This window comes from Podarcis muralis, chromosome 4 (genome assembly GCF_964188315.1).
Source record: "Podarcis muralis chromosome 4, rPodMur119.hap1.1, whole genome shotgun sequence".
NCBI lineage: Eukaryota > Metazoa > Chordata > Lepidosauria > Squamata > Lacertidae > Podarcis > Podarcis muralis.
Genome location: NC_135658.1, coordinates 29,610,016 through 29,629,420, shown reverse-complemented (window position 1 = coordinate 29,629,420; position 19,405 = coordinate 29,610,016). Strand labels below are relative to the sequence as shown.

Below are 19,405 nucleotides of genomic sequence, written 5' to 3'. Positions count from 1 at the left end.
TCACTTTCTCTAGTATATTGACAAGTAAGTATATGGGCCTAGTGCAGAATAAAGCAGCTCTGGCTTTGTTTTTTGGTTGTAAGTGCATAATTTAAATGGCTGAAATAATAAATGTTTTCCTAAGATGCTTACATCTGACAGAGCACTTGTGATGCTACCAAAACCACAATTAAAAATGAAGGATGGTATTCAGCTAAGTTTTACTCAAACTAGACCTATTGAAATTAATGAACATCACTAAGCTAGGTCTACTCTGAGTAGAATCTAGCTAAAAGTTCTATGGCATGATAAAGGAATTGGAATTTACTAGTCTCTTGTTTTACTAACATTTTATTTGCGGAAAACCACTAAGTAAATAACCACAGAAGAAACAAATGTTGAAATCTTGAATAAAAGAAATAGAAATAAAGGATGGGAAATATCATTCTACACTATAACTCAGAATATAATGTCTGAGGAAATGAGAAAAATAAAGGACAAATATATGAGGAGTGCTGCAAACCATGTTAGTCTTAAACATACCATTTTTTCTAAGATATATGAAATAGGGTTCAGTATCATTAGTCTTCTGCAAAACATGACTGAGATAATATTCCCCCCAAAAGGTTTTTATTAAATAGGTTGGCCACACTCTTGATCCGAGACTAAATTTTACCTGTGACAAGTAGATCCCACAGTTCTTCATACCAGTTTCTAATTTGGGAGGTATTGATACATTTCTATGCCTTTGCTGTCTGAAATTTAGCTGCAGTAAGTAACTGGGTAACTGAGTCAATGAATTATCTCTGAAACAAAACAAAAAAAAATTCCTTCCAGTAGCACCTTAAAGACCAACTAAGTTAGTTCTTGGTGTGCATGCACACGAAAGCTCATACCAAGAACTAACTTAGTTGGTCTTTAAGGTTCTACTGGAAGGAATTTTTTTTGTTTTGACTATGGCAGACCAACACGGCTACCTATCTGTCTCTGAAACAAAGACACTGAAGAGCCCTATCCATGGATCAAAAAGAATGGTATATCACTTTTGATATGAGCCAGAATCTCCCTTCAGAATTTTAATAGTTTGGGGCATTTTTGGACTATACTATGTATAGAGATACATTCAAACCTGACCACAGCCCTGTCAAGGCAAATTTGAACAACTCTAATGTAAATGGCTCAGTCTGCTCGGTGGAAGATTCCATCTGGTAAATAACATATAGGTGGCCTCCTTTGTGTTTAGCAAGGGAAATGTGAGCACCACTCTTTTCTTTTTAAAGGGTGTATGAAATTGCAGTTAAGAGTTTAAAAGTTTAATCCTTCTCACTGAAACACAAATTCTACTCAAGGAATCACCTGACCAGTATATATTATGAGCAGATAGACCAAGGTACAGACCTGCATTAATCCAGATTCCATCAAATCAAAGGGAATGGGGCCTCTGATTCAGTAGAATAAGGAGTGCACTCATTATAAAGAATATTTTCTCTCTTTAAAGTACAATGAAACAGCAAGAAGCATGAAATATAATGACAGAGAGCCTTTTGAAAACAGTATTTGGCATGTCAACATTTATTTTGATAACATCCATATTTTCCTCTCAAATTTCATTTAAACTTGTAAATTCTCATTTGGATTCTTCAGGTCACAGCTGGTACTAGGTATGCAAGCTAAGCTTCAAAGATAACCTGCTGTGTCCATGCTTACAAGAAGTCAGTTCAAGGCTACTTGAATAAATGTAGACTCATAACGTGGCTGATTTCAGACATGGGTAGACTTTCTGAGAAGCAGAAGCAAAAAATAAAAAAATAAAAAAATAAATACAAATACAAAATTCAAACCAAGCACATAACTCAGTTCAAACAAACCACTCAACATCATCACTCATTAACATCCATTCAACTTTTAAGGTCACTAATTTCATTTTTAAAATAGAGTGGAAATAAAAGTAAAGTTTGCTTAGAGGCCATGATACAAGCCAAGGGAGAGTCCTGCGTCTTTCAGAGTTCATTCCACAGCTTACTTCAGTGAATTATAGATAAGGCAATTTATGCAGAGAGTTCTCTTTCATCTTTGAAGAGGGCTGGCAGAATGGAAAGTTAACTCATTTTAGTGTTACCTAAATGTACTGACAGGAAATTCTAATGTTTCCAAACATCTGGAAATCAGCTTCATGGGATGGTGATTTCTTTTCTTAAAGAATGCCTTTTCATATACCGTCTTTTACAGCTTTATGTGGCTCCTAAAAGAGTGTTTTGACATAACTAAAGTCTGTCTGCTTCACAATAAAATGCTGCATTTAATTTAAAAAATCTTTTACAGAATAAAGATGTTTTTGTGAAGTTCTACTCTCTTGGACACTTATACGACGTTTCTTATTTCTTATTAAAGTATCTTAGCCTGTGTTGCTTTTTAGCATAACGTCCCTGTTTCAGTTTATAGTCAAGGGTACTAATGAATTGACTCTTAAGAGATAACACATTTCATTACCTGAGGTATTTGCGGCTTTGTGGCACAATGGGTAGCGCATTGGAATTCATTACCTGAGGAATGAAATGAGAGCAAGAAAACGTACACATTTGGCATGTCTTCCTTGTTTAATATTGTAAAAGTAAAACTGTGTCAGGCGGTAAACAATTAAAAAGATGCAATCATGAGACTGCAAAGTCCCAGCAGGCACTAACTTGCAGATCTAGCAGCAGGGCTCAGGGCAATGTTTTGGAAGAATCAGGGCAGGTCACAAACCAAGAAACTGCTGGACTGGTTATTGCTGTATAGCACTTCCCTAATAATGGCCAGAATGTGTACTGCAGTGTGTAAGCCCAGTTGAGAATCCTGGTTTGGCTTCCAGTCTGAGCGAAGAAGAAGAAGAAGAAGAAGAAGAAGAAGAAGAAGAAGAAGAAGAAGAAGAAGAATTGGAGTTTGGATTTGATATCCCGCTTTATCACTACCCTAAAGAGTCTCAAAGCGGCTAACAATCTCCTTTTCCCTTCCTTCTCCACAACAAACACTCTGTGAGGTGAGTGAGGCTGAAAATTGTGACTAGCCCAAGGTCACCCAGCAGCTGCATGTGGAGGAGCGGGGAAGCGAACCCGGTTCACCAGATTATGAGTCCACCACTCTTAACCACACTGGCTCTCAGATAGTGTAGTAGCTGTACAGACTCCCCAAAACTAATGTTTTGTTGCTTGAATATCAGCTTTGCCTCACCTCACCAGAGGCCTACTTGAATCTTGCCTACCATTTTGTCTTGCTGAAAGTCTTACCTGAATGTTTACTGAACTACTGGAACAGGTTCATAGTCTCCTAGATCCATCACTAACACTAGAGACTTCAGTGGCTAGGAGTTCCTTTTACCAACTTTGGCTGGTAGGACAGCTACAGCCATTTTGGGGCTAGGATAGCCTGACGAATGCCATCCATTTGCTGGTAACCTCCAAATTAGATTACCATAATGTGCTCTGAGTGAGACTGCCCTTGAGGCTGACTCAGAAGCTGCAGTTGGTGCAAAACGTAGTGGTTCAACTATTCACTGCAGTGGGATATTGCCACCATTATCAGTTGCTAACTGCATTGGATTTGAAATTCAAATTATATATATAAAATTAATTGTTTTTATACAGGTTTTTTTAAATTGTTTGCATATATGTAACTGTTTTAAATATACTTTTAATTTATTGTGAAATTATGTCAAGATAGGAAGCAATAACAAAAGAAAGTATAATAGTAGTAGTAATAATTCATACAGGAATTATGCCCATAAGCATAAGATCCCTCAACAGAATCTCATCTCTTAATGAATTGTTAAGAGTTCCATAATTTTCCAGAGTTGAAAAAGAATTCTAAAAAACCCCAAAAAACTAGGGAGAAAAGGATTAAGAGGAGAAATAGCAGGTAACCTATATTTGAAATAAAAAGAATACAATTACTGGGCACTTAGATTTTCTAAGCTCTGTATAAAAAATAAACTACAGAGAGGCTATACGTATAATCTAAAGTTAAAAACAGATAGATTTAGAGCACAATCAACAATTCTAATAGGAAATATTTGATTCTACTAATTATAAGGAGAATTCATTTTTTGCCCTGCTTTCCAATAAACATGCCAAACACTGGTGGTTATTTTCATTTTGAGAGGTGTTGTACTTAAGAAAATTCAGTACTGTAATGGTGGAACAGAGCAATGACATCTGACCTTGTAAGCAGCATTTGTCAATGAAAATCTCATAAGGGATATGTCCAGATAATTTAACCCATATTGTACATACCTTTCATTAGTTAACATAATGTCTTAAGTTGCAGACATTCATTATATAGCAAAGGCTAGCAAATAAGGAGGTGATTACTTGTGATTTAATGATCTTATATTACAAAATATTGAAAATGAGAAAATAATGACAAGTAGTAAAAACTGCATTAATAATAATTATGCTTGAATACAGTTTACAAAGAATAGTCATAACTGAGTTATTTTCCCAAATATAACAAATAGCTACTGCTCAGTAGCAAAGGACATCAAGGACACTTGCAAGAAAGAATTGGATCAATATTAACGTGATTTTCATTTCATGCTTCCCCAACTCCAGTAAGCTGACAATATACTCTGATTATGTGAACTGCCTGTGAGTAACATAGAAAAGGTTATTAGAGCAAGAGGTGGAAATGGAATGCACTTTTTATATTGACAGATTTGCTAATAGAGTGTACTGACTTTCAAAAGCCATGCAATGCGTTTTCACAATTTGCTTTTCAAAATACACCCTACCTACCTTCTAATACTAGTTCAAAAATATATTTTCAAAAGAAGACATATTTTATATTTACATAAAAGAGAACTTTTATTGATAGGAAAGTTATTTATAAAATAGACCAAGAGAAATGCAATTAAAAAAGCTAAAATATGTTCTTGAATTTGCAATATGACTTGAACACTTGTAATGTGATTGTATACTATGGAACTGCAAGAAAATGTAAGAATACGCTTAAGAGAAGGTAGGTAATTATTTTGAAATAGAATATAATAAAACTTGCCTTAGAGGTTACACATAAATGATAAGTATAGAATCTTCTAGTAGGGTTTTTGATTAAAATGTAACAAGCAAAAGCTAAACAAAACTAAGGTTCCAAACCTGATAATTAAACTGCCCCCCATCAATGTTTCTTGCCACTTGAGAATTAAATACAACTTGGGTTTCCTTCATTGAAAACAATGAAATTGTAGAATGAATCTGAAGGGTTGCTGCTAAGTCCAGGCTAGTAAAGGAATTCATTCACAGGATTGGAGACGAAACCTCTGAAAAGCTTCATATATAAATTTTGATTCTGTATTTAAATTTGCAGTCGCAAGAGTATAAATGAGTATAAATGATTTTATCTTTTGAGGGGGAATTCTAAGAGTAGACAAAATATTCTATACCTGACTCACAAAGTCATTCACCACATAACAAAGCAAAAGTCTCCAAAGCAATTAAAAAAAATATATCTCACAAAATGGTGGCAGAATGGGACACTGTGGCGCACATAGCTATCTTGTCAAAAGAAAAACCCAACAGGTACCTATCACACCTGAACAGCAGCAGTCCGCATAAAAATCATAGCAGTCAATTAATGAACATTTTGGGGCATTTCCCCACATTCACAGGACTGTGCTTGTAAAGCGCAATATTCTCACAAGAGAACAGCAACCTCAAAACAAGACACACTGTGCAAGGGAAATTATTAACAAATGTGTACTGTACTAAAAAATATGAACATGCATCAATGCAATGAAATAAATTTTGGATAGCAAAGATGCAGGGTGAAAATGGAAAAGTTGATTGATAAAGGAACCAAAAGCAGCAAAGAAAGAAAGAAAGAAAGAAAGAGGAAGAAAATCTGGGGAAGACAATGCTCTTTAAGTAAAACGGAATGGTTTACATGCCTGTCTTACATTGCTTCCTCTGAGATCATCACATTTAGACTGAAGAACAGAGAAGAGTTATTTGATGACATCTGGAAGCCCTTTACCACTGAATACACATTTTAAAAGAGCTCGTCACTGTAATATCTAGATTAGTATCTACATAATCTCTGTCCATGAAGTGGATGCCACTCCATAAAAGTTCCAGAAATATATTCTCATCTTGTACTTATATAGAAGTAAAAGCTCAGCATAAAAATGAACAAAGAATGTTATGCTACGTGTTATGCTTTGTGCACCGTTACATTTGAAAATATTATTTTCAAAAGACACCGAAAATGAAAGTAGCTTTTTCCCCTGGTAGGGGGGGAAATGCATGATTCACTAGTAAGAAACTGTAGTGCACAGATGGGAATGCTTAGCCATTTTAGAAGGAATGATTATCAAAGCAGTTATTTCCCCCCACTTTATCTTGTAGCATTCTTTTATGAACATTCCTAATTCAAATTGTAAGTCACAAGACTAAAAAGGCATGAGCAAATGATAAGTTGAAATCAAAGAGAGATTGCGACATTCTGTTTGCAATGGAAATCCATGTGTGCACAACCAATTTCTCTTCACAAATAGGAACATATGCATAGGATGCTGGGTGGTATGGATTTATGCTCCTTTAAACTAGGCACTAAATTCTATAGCTAAACGGCATGGATTCAGCTTGAAGCTGGTCATTCTTATCCCCCTACCCCAAACAGATCCATACAACAGATCAAGACAGTGCCATGCCCTGTTCTTTGCTTCAAGCCTCCATATCAACCATCTTTAATTCCCAGTGACTATCTGCTTCCATACATACCATTTTCCCCACCCTTCTAGATCTTTGGAGAAAGCCCTGGTCTGTCACCACCTTTGGAAATTATGAGGAGTAGGACTTTTTCTGTTGTGACATCATATAATAAATGGTCATGCATATATTAGGGGCCACCTTTATTTTCATCACCACTGTTGAGACAACTCAATAGTGCTTTCTTGATTATACACCATCCACATACCAAGTAAAGATATGTTCTTGGAAGCTGATCCACAGTTTATGCAACTCCTGTGCCAAAGTACATACATGAGACCTTCATATATCCACAATTTACAACACAACCATCTGAGAGAATACACAGAATCACGAAAACTTATATCCACGTGGCAAGTATAAATTAGTGAGCTTTCAGAAGGTCTTCTTGTATGAACATGGAATTTTGCTGCCCCAAATGATACATGCTCAAGTAATTGTATTGAGCCAATCTGAGGGCCATTGTCAGGAACCTCCTCACTTCCCAAAGGGGTATTTGTATTTAGTTCCTAAGGGGATTGGTGTGTGTGTGTGTGTGTGTGTGTGTGTGTGTGTGTGTGTGTGTGTTGTGGAGCAAATCTGGGGTTGGAGACCAAAAGCCAGATGTCTGTGGATAGCCCCACTGAGGATCAAGGGAGTCAGGCCTGTCTCCCATTTTATACCTGCAGTGATTCTCCTTTCACACACCATCTCAGTGCTAGTGGATGGAGCTGCTTCACAGTGAATTAGCTTGCATCGGAATGGAAGAAATTAATAAGGCAGGTTCCTTTGCTAAGTGCTAATATCTGGAAGGCTCAGAAATGGAAGCTTACAGATTGGAAGCCTCAAATCCAGTTTGGACTCAGGTCCAAGCCAAGCTCAGCCGAACTCTCACATAATCCCTATTGGCAAGGAAATTATACAAGCAGCTCTCTGCACAGTTCACGGTCATTTTGACCTTGCTAGATTGCATAAACTGCTTAGAACACTAACAGTTGTACTGTTAACAAACCACTGTACTCTGGGGACTGTGTCATAATTTGCAACATTCTCTCTCTCTCTCTCTCTCTCTCTCTCTCTCTCTCTCTCTCTCCCTCTCTCTCTCCCTCTCTCTCTCTCTCTCTCACACACACACACACGCACAAAATGAAAGGAAACAAAAGAAAATGAAATTTGATTTGGAAAAAATTAAAAATATAATTTTACAGAAAAAAGTTCTCAATGATGAGCTGCTATCTTTGCATATAATTGTAAGAATTGTCATAAGAACTGCAGATGACTGCTTCAGGTAGGCAGATAGCCCGGGGAATGGGTGTCCCAGGAAAGCAGCATGCGTGGTGGGTGTCCTAGGCAAGCCACAAAGGAACAGAAATCTGGGAAAGTTCCCCAGCAACCACGCTGCCGCTGTGTGCTTCACAACAAGGCCATTTTGGTTGCAGCAGCATTGGAGACCAAGGAGGAGGGAAATAGAAGCAGAGCAGGATGGTTCTTGGGGAGCTGCCCAGTCCAGTGGTGTGGCAGAGGCGTGGTTTGGCTGAGCTTTAAGGGGAGAGGGTGTGAACTGGCCTGGTGAGTGGGCAGGTCTTTGGGGCTGGCAGGTGGGTAGAGAGGAAGGAACTGGAAGCAGCTGGGGTGGAAAGGGGAAGGTCTAAGCTGCCCAATGCCAATCCTTTCAACCTCTGGCTTCCTTCTGTGCCTGTGCCTGCAGCAGTGGGAAGGGGCGACATATGACCCCCCTCAAACTGAATATCAAGTTTTCTTTCAACAAAAGATTAATTGGATGCATTTTACAAAGAATCAAAGATTCTTATTTTTTTTATGGAATATATAGAATATATAGAAACTCGAGTCATCTAAGTAATCTTCACCACATTTTTGCGTGTTTCCGCTCACTAGTTAACAGCTGACGTTCTCTCCCCGAACAGGTGCAAAAAGTCACAGGCAATTTTTGCCATTCTCAAGACTTCCCTGTTCTTTGGTGACGGTGACTATCATATTGTTACTGTATCCAAGCATTCACTATCAATACCGATTTAAGTCGAGATTAGTTAGAGAGTGCTCTTTTATTCATCAAGGTCATATCTTGATGGCTGTGCAAGCTTAGATAAATCGGGTATTAAGCAGGCACATCTCCAAGGAACCTAGAAATTCTCTCATCTGCAGACCTCAGCATATCTTGTTATTTATTGCCAGAGAAATGACTGATTAATTTTGTCATCTTTGCTCTGTGTTTTTTGCTCGGCTGAAGCTGCCTGCCCTCGTCTGCAATGCCTGATCAGACCTATTTAAGCTGATGCCTTTGATCGTAGACACAGAGGAGCTTGCTGACTTAGGCTTTGACTAAACATTCCTTTGCTGCAATATTTATGCACAACCCCCCTAAATGATAACTGACAGTCAATGTAGATAACGAAAAACTACTAAGATGTTTCCCACTATTATATGGATACTCAAAGCAGCATTCATGGTACTACATTTAGAGGCAAGATTTAACAAACAACAACCCCGACAAAAATGCGTTATGCGACTCATTACTCTCTCTGTCATTTTCCACTAAGAAGATATCCGAGGCGAGTAAACTACCTCGCTTTAAAACAAAAAAAAAACATTTTATTTATTTATTTTATCTAATGTGATTTTCATTCTTAAAACTAAGAGTAATTTTGCTACTATACCAGACAGCTATAAAAATTATCAAAATAACACTGATGAAAAATCCCTAATGAAAGTTAAGCCCCATGGAAAAAAAAATCTGTGCTTCTAGCGCTTTATTAATCACATTCCAGCACCAGAGGCTGAAAATACATCAAACTGCACCAAATCCTTTTCACATGACAACCTCATAAATTATTCAACTCATTAGTATCACCAAGAGGCATAAAAATAACATCAGTGTTATGTTAAGGATGTTTTCTTATAGAGTAAGGTCAACTAAAAGTTTTAATATTAAAATCCATAAGCACAAGCCTCAAAAAGTCCATCAAGGTAAAATCTATGGGATTTAATCTCACAGCAAGCTGTTTTAAATTCCTCTAGAAGGCTGTTGTTAATTTTGATACTGAAAGCTTCAGAAACATTTATGTTAGTACCGCGTAAGTGGCGACTTCCTTCTGTTGTGATCTGAAATATAACCAATAGTGACACAGCCAACATTTCTCCACATATGTGCCAGTTTTATTTTCTTCTTTATCTGAATACAATATTGGGGAAACAATATGAGGTTCTCTTAATTTTACTCGGCAAGGGCCTATTTGTTTTTTGTGTTTTTTTTTGGGGGGGGGGGAGTTTTCTATACCTCTTAATCCCATTTCCTTGTATACTTGCTTGTTGGGTGCTTGGCCCTAAACATGCTTGGCTGAAAATCTTGCTGCCCCTGCTTCACATGCACCCCTCAGTTTTAGACTGCCTGCTTCTAGGTACACGATTCAATCTGACACTACAGCTATGCCAATGTATATCTTATACAATGCCACAGTTGTGATCAATAGTCTTCACCCTGTACAGATCAGGACCTAATTTTAGCCCAAATACATTACTGCTTCTTTTCATTCCTCCCTGCTTCTTTCACCCTCTTATTTGGTTTTGTCTCATTATGCCAACTATCTTTCTGCTTTACTGTCTTTCCTCTTCTCTATAAAACACAAATAAAATAAAATGCCCAGTGTGACACAAGCCAGCTTTGAGGTAGGGCTATATAGCTCAGTGGCAGAACAAAAAGCTGTACACACAGATGTTGCATTTAAAGCACTACAGTACAGTGGTACCTCTGGTTATGAACTTAATTCGTTCCGGAGGTCCGTTCTTAACCTGAAACTGTTCTTAACCTGAGGTACCACTTTAGCTAATGGGGCCTCCTGCTGCCGCCATGCTGCCGTCACAAGATTTCTGTTCTCATCCTGAGGTAAATTCTTAACCCGAGGTACTACTTCTGGGTTAGCGGAGTCTGGAACCCGAGGTATTTGTAACCCAATGTGTTTGTAACCTGAGGTACCACTGTATTTGACAGTCACTGAGAATCCTTGGAACGGTAGTTTGTCAAACTGTGGCTCTCTGAGGTCAGCACCCTTTAACAAGGTACAGTGCCCAGGATTCTCTGTGACGGTTTAAGTAGAATAGTGCTATGTTATGAATGTGACTTCCAATTGCAATCCCTGATACCTCAAGGTAGGAATGGAAGGACTGCCTGAAACCTCTGAAGAGTCACTGCAAGTCTGTGCAGACCAGTGCCCTCCAGATGTTGAGGACTACAACTCCCATCAGCTCTCGTCAGCATGGACAATGGTTAGGGATAATGGGAGCTATACTTTGCATCTTCTGAAGAGTACCATATTAGTTGTCTCTGGTGTAGCCAATACCGACTCAGATGACCCTTGGTCTAAAGAAGTAGAAGGAAGCATCCTATATTCCAGTAAGTAACTATATACCGTATTTTTCGCCCTATAGGACGCACTTTTCCCCCTCCAAAAATGAAGGGGAAATGTGTGTGCGTCCTATGGGGCGAATACAGGCTTTCGCTGAAGCCTGGAGAGCGAGAGGGGTCAGTGCACAAAAGTCGCGCCGGTCTTCCAAGGCTTCCGGAGCCCGGGGTGTGCTGAGAAGCGCGCTCCAGGCTTCGGGCAGCTCCCCGCAAACCTGGGGAGAATTCCCGCTGGGCTCCCTAGGCTTGCGGATAGCAGCCTGTTCTGGGGGCTGGGGTCGGGGGAAGCTCGGGCTTCCCCCGCCCCAGCCCCGCACCTGGGGGGGGGAATAATTTTTTTCCCTTTATCCCCCCCCCCAAAAAATAGGTGCGCCCTATGGGCCAGTGCGCCCTATGGGGCGAAAAAGACGGTAATATTTAAGAGCTGGGCTTTTTGTTTTCCAGCTGGAGGATTAAAAATAGTGATTCACAGGTTCTGTGTATACTTCATGAACATTAACGTGAACACACACACACACACACACACACACACACACACACACACAGTTGTATCAAAGGGCTCTGAAATATCTACACAGAACAAATAATAGCATGGACCCGATCTGGTGGAACGCTCTGCCACAAGAGACTGGGGCCCTGCGGGACTTGACATCTTTCTGCAGGGCCTGCAAGACAGAGCTGTTCCACCAGGCCTTTGGTGAAGGCACAGTCTGACCCCCTCAAAGAACTCTAGCCCAATGGTTGCCATTAATTTGATTTTGAACTGATTTTAAAATGAATTTATTTTAGAATGTTGTGTTACTTTTATTGTTGTTAGCCGCTCTGAGCCCGGCTTCGGCTGGGGGAAGGCGGGATATAAATAAAATTTTATTATTATTATTATGGAGTGTGAAGTATAATTTTGAAGTGGAATACAGCAGCTTCAGCAAAATCTTTAGAATCTTAGTATATCTTAAAAACAAAATAAACTCCCAAAGCAAATTTCTAATGTTTGTGGTTATAGAGAAGGGCAACCTAATGGGTTGGTAGAGATTTCTGTGGTCATGAGGCACATATATAAAATGTTTCCTAAGGTCCTACTTCGTATCACTGTTTAGTTGCTCACCTTGTGAGTTTTAAATATTTGTATATTATGGGGGAAAGCCCCTGGAAACTTTAATCAGAACTAATTACAGCGTGGAATCGCAAAACGTTTCTGAAAATGAACACTTTGCAAACTTGGAAATATTAAAGGTAAAGGTAAAGGTACCCCTGGCTGTACGGGCCAGTCTTGCCAGACTCTAGGGTTGTGCGCCCATCTCACTCAAGAGGCCAGGGGCCAGCGCTGTCCGGAGACACTTCCGGGTCACGTGGCCAGCGTGACATCGCTGCTCTGGCGAGCCAGAGCCGCACACGGAAACGCCGTTTACCTTCCCGCTTGTAAGCGGTCCCTATTTATCTACTTGCACCCGGGGGTGCTTTCGAACTGCTAGGTTGGCAGGCGCTGGGACCGAACAATGGGAGCGCACCCCGCCGCGGGGATTCGAACCGCCGACCTTTCGATCGGCAAGCCCTAGGTGCTGAGGCTTTTACCCACAGCACCACCCGCGTCCCGGGAAATATTGGAAATATTAAACCATAGCAAAGATTGATTAGAGTTCATTTCAATATCATTAAGCGTGTGTGGGGGGGGTGTACACATGAAGAACATTCATTTATTTATTTGAGGTAGATAACTGATCCCCACAGACCAAATTTGGCCTATAGATAGCGCCTTCTTGGCTGACATAGCAACTAACTGGCTGGCTTACCTCTCTCTGCTACATTGTTCTTTCTAGACAATGGTCATATTATTATGCAATTCATTTCTATACTGCTTTATATTTTTCAGAAAAAAACTCAAAGCGGTTTAGAGCACACTGAAGCATCAAATAAAACAAGCCAGAATAAAAGGATCAAACTGAGAAACAAAGACACACAACTTACAAAATTATTTTTTACATCATCTTGCATCCTCATACCTGCTGCCCACTACTAGCCTGTGACACTGCTGTAGCTACGAGCAGTTCCTTCACCAATGAGACATGCTAATAAATATCCTGCATTGGAACATACTGTTGACAAGTCCCCCCCCCCTTCCCACTCTACAATGTGATGTCGTTCCACTTTCTCATATATTTTCCCTTACTACTCCTGTCCAACAGGACACTCCTCTTTATAGTAACCTCAGATTGCTGTATCCGGTAAAGTGCTAGCAACCTTAACCATAGCTGAGTAAAATCACAGCACCCAGAACCTCTCCTTTACCTGAACACAATAAGGGTCATGTTTACAGCCATGTTCCTATTTGCATAACATGTCAGCTCCTTCCCAGGGATAAGAAGGGCCTCGGAAAGTAGGAGCTCTAAACACTAAGTACCCTACAAAGCTTGTAGCTATGTGCATCTTTCATGCAAGGCCGAAAAGGTACTAAAAGGAAAAAGGGAGTAAAGTGGATGGTTCTCAGAAACATCTTACAAATAAAAATAAAGCTTTTTAAGAGAGTGGGTATATTACAATGAGTACTGACCATATTCCACAGCAGCTTTGAGCAATGCATCAGAATGGGTGGAGCCAAAGGCGTTGCGAACAAACCGCCTCCGTCGACGCAGATCATCTTCCCAATAATCTAAGCGCCAGAAATCATGCAGTTGGCTAAGAAAATAATAACAAGAATAATAAAAGATTAGTGTCTACTACACTGGGATACAGAGATGGAGCAGCAGCTCAATAAAACATTTCCTTACTTTTTTCAGTGAGTACAAGGAAAATGTTACAACATATATTATTAAAGTGCAGTATTTGAGTACTTCTTTACTTTCATTGAAGCATTTAAGGATTCAACTTTCTCAAACCGCTCGGCTTACTGCAAAAAAACATTAATCAGAGCAAGCCCATTAACAAATGCAGCATCAAATTACAAGTATTAATGACACAGCTTGCTTTCTTCTACAGTGTTTCTTTAAAAAAAAGATTGTAAATCATAGAATGGACCTAAGAGCAAATATTTTGCAATTTAATGATTATGGTCTCTTAGCAGACTAAACTTAAAAGTATAAAATATTGCCCACTTGAATTTTTGTGGAACTATGATTAAAATAATGTGCTGAAATATTCATTGAAATAATTCCCCATTGCCCCCAGCAACCTGAGAAAATTGCAATTTTATTCATTATTAATAACTCTGAATTAGAGCTGCAAAAAATTCCACCATGTGGTAATTGTCTAGGTAAATTATTATTCCAACACCAACAGAGTCCTTGGATGATTTTATAGCTCCCAGCTAAAACAAGTCATTAACAACCATGGCCATCATCATTTTACACTGCCTGTTTTGCATTCAGAACCAATATTAAAGTTTCACAGAATGATTCAGAAACCATTGTTAACCCATATCCTACCAAACGTGCAAATACATGCATTCATTTATATTAAATTTAGTTACTAAATATGGAAACAGTCAAGAATCTCAAAATTTGCAATATGGCACTGACAAAATGCTAACTATTATTATTTTATCTACAGGTTCCATGCCAATATGATGGGTGAACAGAACAAGATAGTGCTTAAACCTCTGTCTTGCTACATCAGCAAACCAGGGGGGGTGGGAAGGAAACAAAACTAGTATTTGGCATGTACATATTTACTGATATAGTAGGGAATGAATGGCACTAGAATGTACCTTAATCTTGGCTCGTTAATGCCTTCACAAATGCAAGTCTTTACACAAAATAAATACAAAAATGTAAAAGAGAGGGGCAGGAAGACTGAAGAGTCACCATGATGGTTCATGCAGAATAAGTTTCAGTAGTTATCCATCTTTAAATCACACCTGCTTCTCTCAGAATTAGACTTTATAATGATAAAAAAAAGTTGTGAAAGTGGGAATGTGGGATGGGGAGGCAGTTGCAAGGGATCGTTAGCATGGGAGTGGATGGGTGCTTAACCCCTCCTGTGCCCATAGATTTGAGAGAGAGGGAGACAGAAAGACAGACAGATACCCTACAAGTAGGTTATACACTCAGTGGGCATAGAAGCCAGCCTCACATTCTCACACACCTTGCTCTCCCCACATATATAAATTTGAAAGTGAACTGGCACCCATGAACGCCACTGTAGGCTATGGGTAGGTTGGGATCACCTGATCTACCAACATCTATTTTTCCTACTGGACAGATTGCACAGGCAACTAGAAGTGGGGACATAAGTCCATGTTAAATGTGATATGTACAATGGAAGACAGCAAATTATTCCTATGGCTATTCCTGTGGCCCCCCTAAACAGGCAGCAAAAGTCTTACATGTGTCCAACTGACGTGCAACCATGCACAAGCACATTGCGGTGACCTGGAAGTGGCCAGAAAAGGGGACACAACAGGGGAGGGGGAATAACAGGGTAGAGTGAGCTTATGTGCGCTCCGCTGTCGTGGGTGGTGATCTGGAACACAACCCCCATGCAAATTGGGGATTGCCTGTATAGACAAGATCCAGATCCAGCTGAACAGCTTTGTTATTAACACAGAGGATACCGGAGACACAACTCTTACTAAATTTTTACCTTTATACATATGCAATAAATTCCAAAACCTCTCCATCCTTCCTCTGCAGCGCTGTGTTCACCTTCTTTCGTGCACTGGTATGCACACTTACAGAACTGCATTTTTAAAAAGTGATAACCAATATAATTTGACCCCCAGTAGGGATGAAAATATTACTGCCATTGGCTGGTGCAAGTAAAGAATTAGCCAATGAAAGCTACAGTATCTATTTGCAAGAAGGTCACTTCAATATGAAAGACACTAAGAAATTGTTAATGAAATGCAAAGAGCAAGTCAAAATCTTTTCACAACTCTGTATGATTTTTTTTAACCTGAAACAAAGATCTAACAAGCCTAATAGTTTCCTTTTAAAGAGAACCAAATTAGTAATTTGAAACATGTCTTGGTCCTTTATTGCTTATTACATTAGTGTATATAGTTACCTGTAAGCAATCAGATCAAGAAACCTGTTGTTGGCAGAAACTTTACTGGTGTTGACATGCAAGTGGGAAAATGGGAAGTCCCACTAAGAAAACGCCTATTCCGATCATTTGCCTTGAGAAAATGAATTATGGCATCTCATTTTTCAGAAACTAACATTGGAAAAAGCTAAATCTGTTGCCAATAAAGACGTATTTAGATAGATATATAGAACTGGTATCTCACAAAGGAACTATACCCGAAAGCAAGTAAGACATTTAACTGGACAACTGGTTCAACTAAGTCAGTCTGAAAACAGGCAAAACACAGATGTTTTCAAGGAAGGTGCAAGAAACTTTGTAGTTGACATTTATGGAATAAATGTCACGCCAGAGATAGGCTGCACTTAACCTCCATCAGTTAGCAGTTGTCTTATGCACTGAAGCATGAGGGTTTAATATTTTTTCAGAAAAAATATCCAGTCTTATCAAGGCAAATCTAATTGATACAAAACTTTAATTCTTACCATTCTCTTTGTTTCAATGATATGCTGAGATAGACTCAACAGGTTAATTACGTATATTGAAAATCTTTAAATTTGATGCCTTCTTTTTATATTTATTTTCTTCATTCACACAAATCATTACATATGAGGACAGTTATTTTATATGCGACAGTAGCTGGATAATCTCAGGGTGCAGATTCTATGGGTCTGTAATAATGTTTTGTTCCCACTTAGAAATTTCAGCTTGTGTGTACTTAATGTGTATATAGTGGGTACATGACCCAAACAGTACTGGTGAAAGAATACTAGTGAAGTCCACTCTTCAAACACTTTGCCCAACACTGTTTGCTTTCTCTTTACTGTTGCACAGCAAGCAGAAATGTCCATTTAGCGGCCTGTATCACTATATAGCTGGGAGCATACTAATCCTATAGATATATTGTTTCCATGGACATTTTCTATCATTTTTGTGCCTACAGTCGCCTATTGCCCAAGTGTCTACATCCAAAATGGTTGAAATGTTATATCGTATTTTGTAATACTTGTCAGAAAAGATAACCAGCTACTTATTCTGTCACTTGATCAGATCCTTCTGAAGTCCTTTATATTAGTATGATACACGAATTGCAAACCTCTGCACAGGTATATTGAGCCCAATGGGAATTACATCCAGTTATACATGTATAGGATCACAGCATATAATCACTCCAAAGTGTGGTACTTATGTGTATCCAAGCACCATTGCTTATTTGCAAAAATCTATTGTTAGACCACATTTGGCTAGCTATTCACCTGTAGTTGTTGGAGGAGAAGACCTTTATATTAGTTCTAGCTTCCTATAATGTAGTTTACCTCTACAGTTTAAAGATAATGAAAAACGGCTGTACTTTAAAACATATTTCTTCTCTGATGTTATTACAACTAAAATTAATATCCATATACCTTTGGTAAAAATCTGATATCATGATGGATGATTGATCAACCTTTACTTCAGTTAACACTTGTAAGTATGATCACATGGATTAAGGCACAGCACTTTCAAGAAACTATCAAAATCACACTGAAGTCAACAAAACACAGAGGTTAATTAGTTTCAGTAGAACTTGGATCAGGAAGCCATCAATTTTCTCCCATTCTGCTTGAACGTATTCCAGCTATTTCAATCACTTTTCACACAAATCCATATTCCATAAAACATGTGTGCGCTTCTGTTATATTGTTCTCACTAAATAAAGGCACACTTTCAAGAAATAACTAAGGATTAGTCTCTCACACACATACAAAAGCATACAGGGTAAAATATACTCTAAGATGACGTGTTTGTTTAGGTTAGCTGGTTTAATTTTTTAGGAATACCGTTGCTTTATAACACACTGTGAGGAAAAGTGATGAGAAAAAGCCACAGACTAATGATACAGGGGAGGAGAGATGGGGGGTTATGGGAATTTGAGGACTAAGTTTTTTCTAAAACACAGAAGTTAATGAATTATAAAACGTTAAAATATTGTAGTGGAATTAGCATTCATTAAGTTAAATGCACACTCCTAGTGAGACAGAAAAGTATTTACTTTTCAGCAACTAAAGTATTGGTAAAAATAGCAAATGCCTTTGTGAGGTAATCTTTTTTAACAGTTTATCTTCAAAAGTAAAGTAACTACTGAAAGCTGTTAAAGTTACCTGGAGTGTAAACATTACGGAAATTTAAAGAGGCAGGACTGCTCAAACTGCCACTGTTCAAAAGATGAACACTGAACTTTGCCACCAAAAGGAGACCTGAACACAGATAAATCTTCTCTTAAATTATGGGTGGGACATATTGGAAAGAAGAATATTACTAACAGATGTACAGAGAATTCATGGTGTTAAAGATATTTTGGTTGGTTGAGGATAGCCTTTTATAAGTACTGGAGATGGGTGTAGGTTTTGATGGCCTGTACCTAAATACAATTCCACTGAAACCTTACACACTTTTCCATCTCCAGAAACATCACAAGAAGAATCCTCTTCAGAATTGTAATTCTACAGCCCTCACTATGAAATTTATCAGCTTCACATACTCCAGTGGAGATAGCAAAAGAGATGGCAGTGGAAGGAAACAAATGTTTTCTTTAAGAGTTTCAAAATGTTAAAATGCATTTGGGTTGTATCCAACTGTGCTCCTTCACTGATGGAGGGCACTTTGACCCAGTAAAGGATTCTGCCAACAGAAGGCAAGATGTGATCTTTGCCAATTCCCCATGTCCTTCTCCCAATTTACTCCAGCAAGATGAGGTACCCTTTGGAGCAGAGTAGAAAGTGGTGTGGGGAAAACTGAATGGGTGGATTAAATAATCTTCTGTCAGATATGTGACAACATTGGATGCAACTATTTGTCCATTCTTTTTTCTAAATAGATGATACACTTAAAAGCTAATTATGCTGCAAATGGAACTTCTTTAAAATTACAAAGTCAAAATATGGGTGGGTAACTTTTGCACGTTACTGGACAACAGACTAAAGTTGTAAAGTGTAAAAATATGACACCAAAATCGTAAGAAGTGTATTAGCAGCATGCATATATTGACCATATAGGCCAATTCAAAAAGCAAATACAATCTCTTTACATAAAATTAAGATCAAGGTATACAATTTGACTCATTATTACATACACCACTTAACTTTTCATGTATTGGTTTTCAACCTAGCAATTCAACTTGTTGATCAAGTTCCTTAAACTCAGTGTGCTATTTAAGGTACATTGTACTTATATGAAAATATCTGCCACTGTATGCAACTTTTAATGCTCATTATTTATATGAAGATTTAAGAGA

At 38.5% G+C, this 19,405-nt stretch overlaps 1 protein-coding gene across 4 annotated transcripts in view; it reads right to left on the bottom strand.

The window, feature by feature from the left end:
- Nucleotides 1-19,405, bottom strand: part of NBEA (neurobeachin) — a 361,495-nt gene that overhangs the window by 162,301 nt on the left and 179,789 nt on the right. For all 4 annotated transcript variants that reach the window (XM_028726491.2, XM_077927142.1, XM_028726499.2 and 1 more), the window contains one exon: nt 13,664-13,788. In XM_028726491.2, the coding sequence (XP_028582324.2) occupies nt 13,664-13,788 (125 nt within the window). The remainder of the gene's footprint in view (nt 1-13,663; nt 13,789-19,405) is intronic.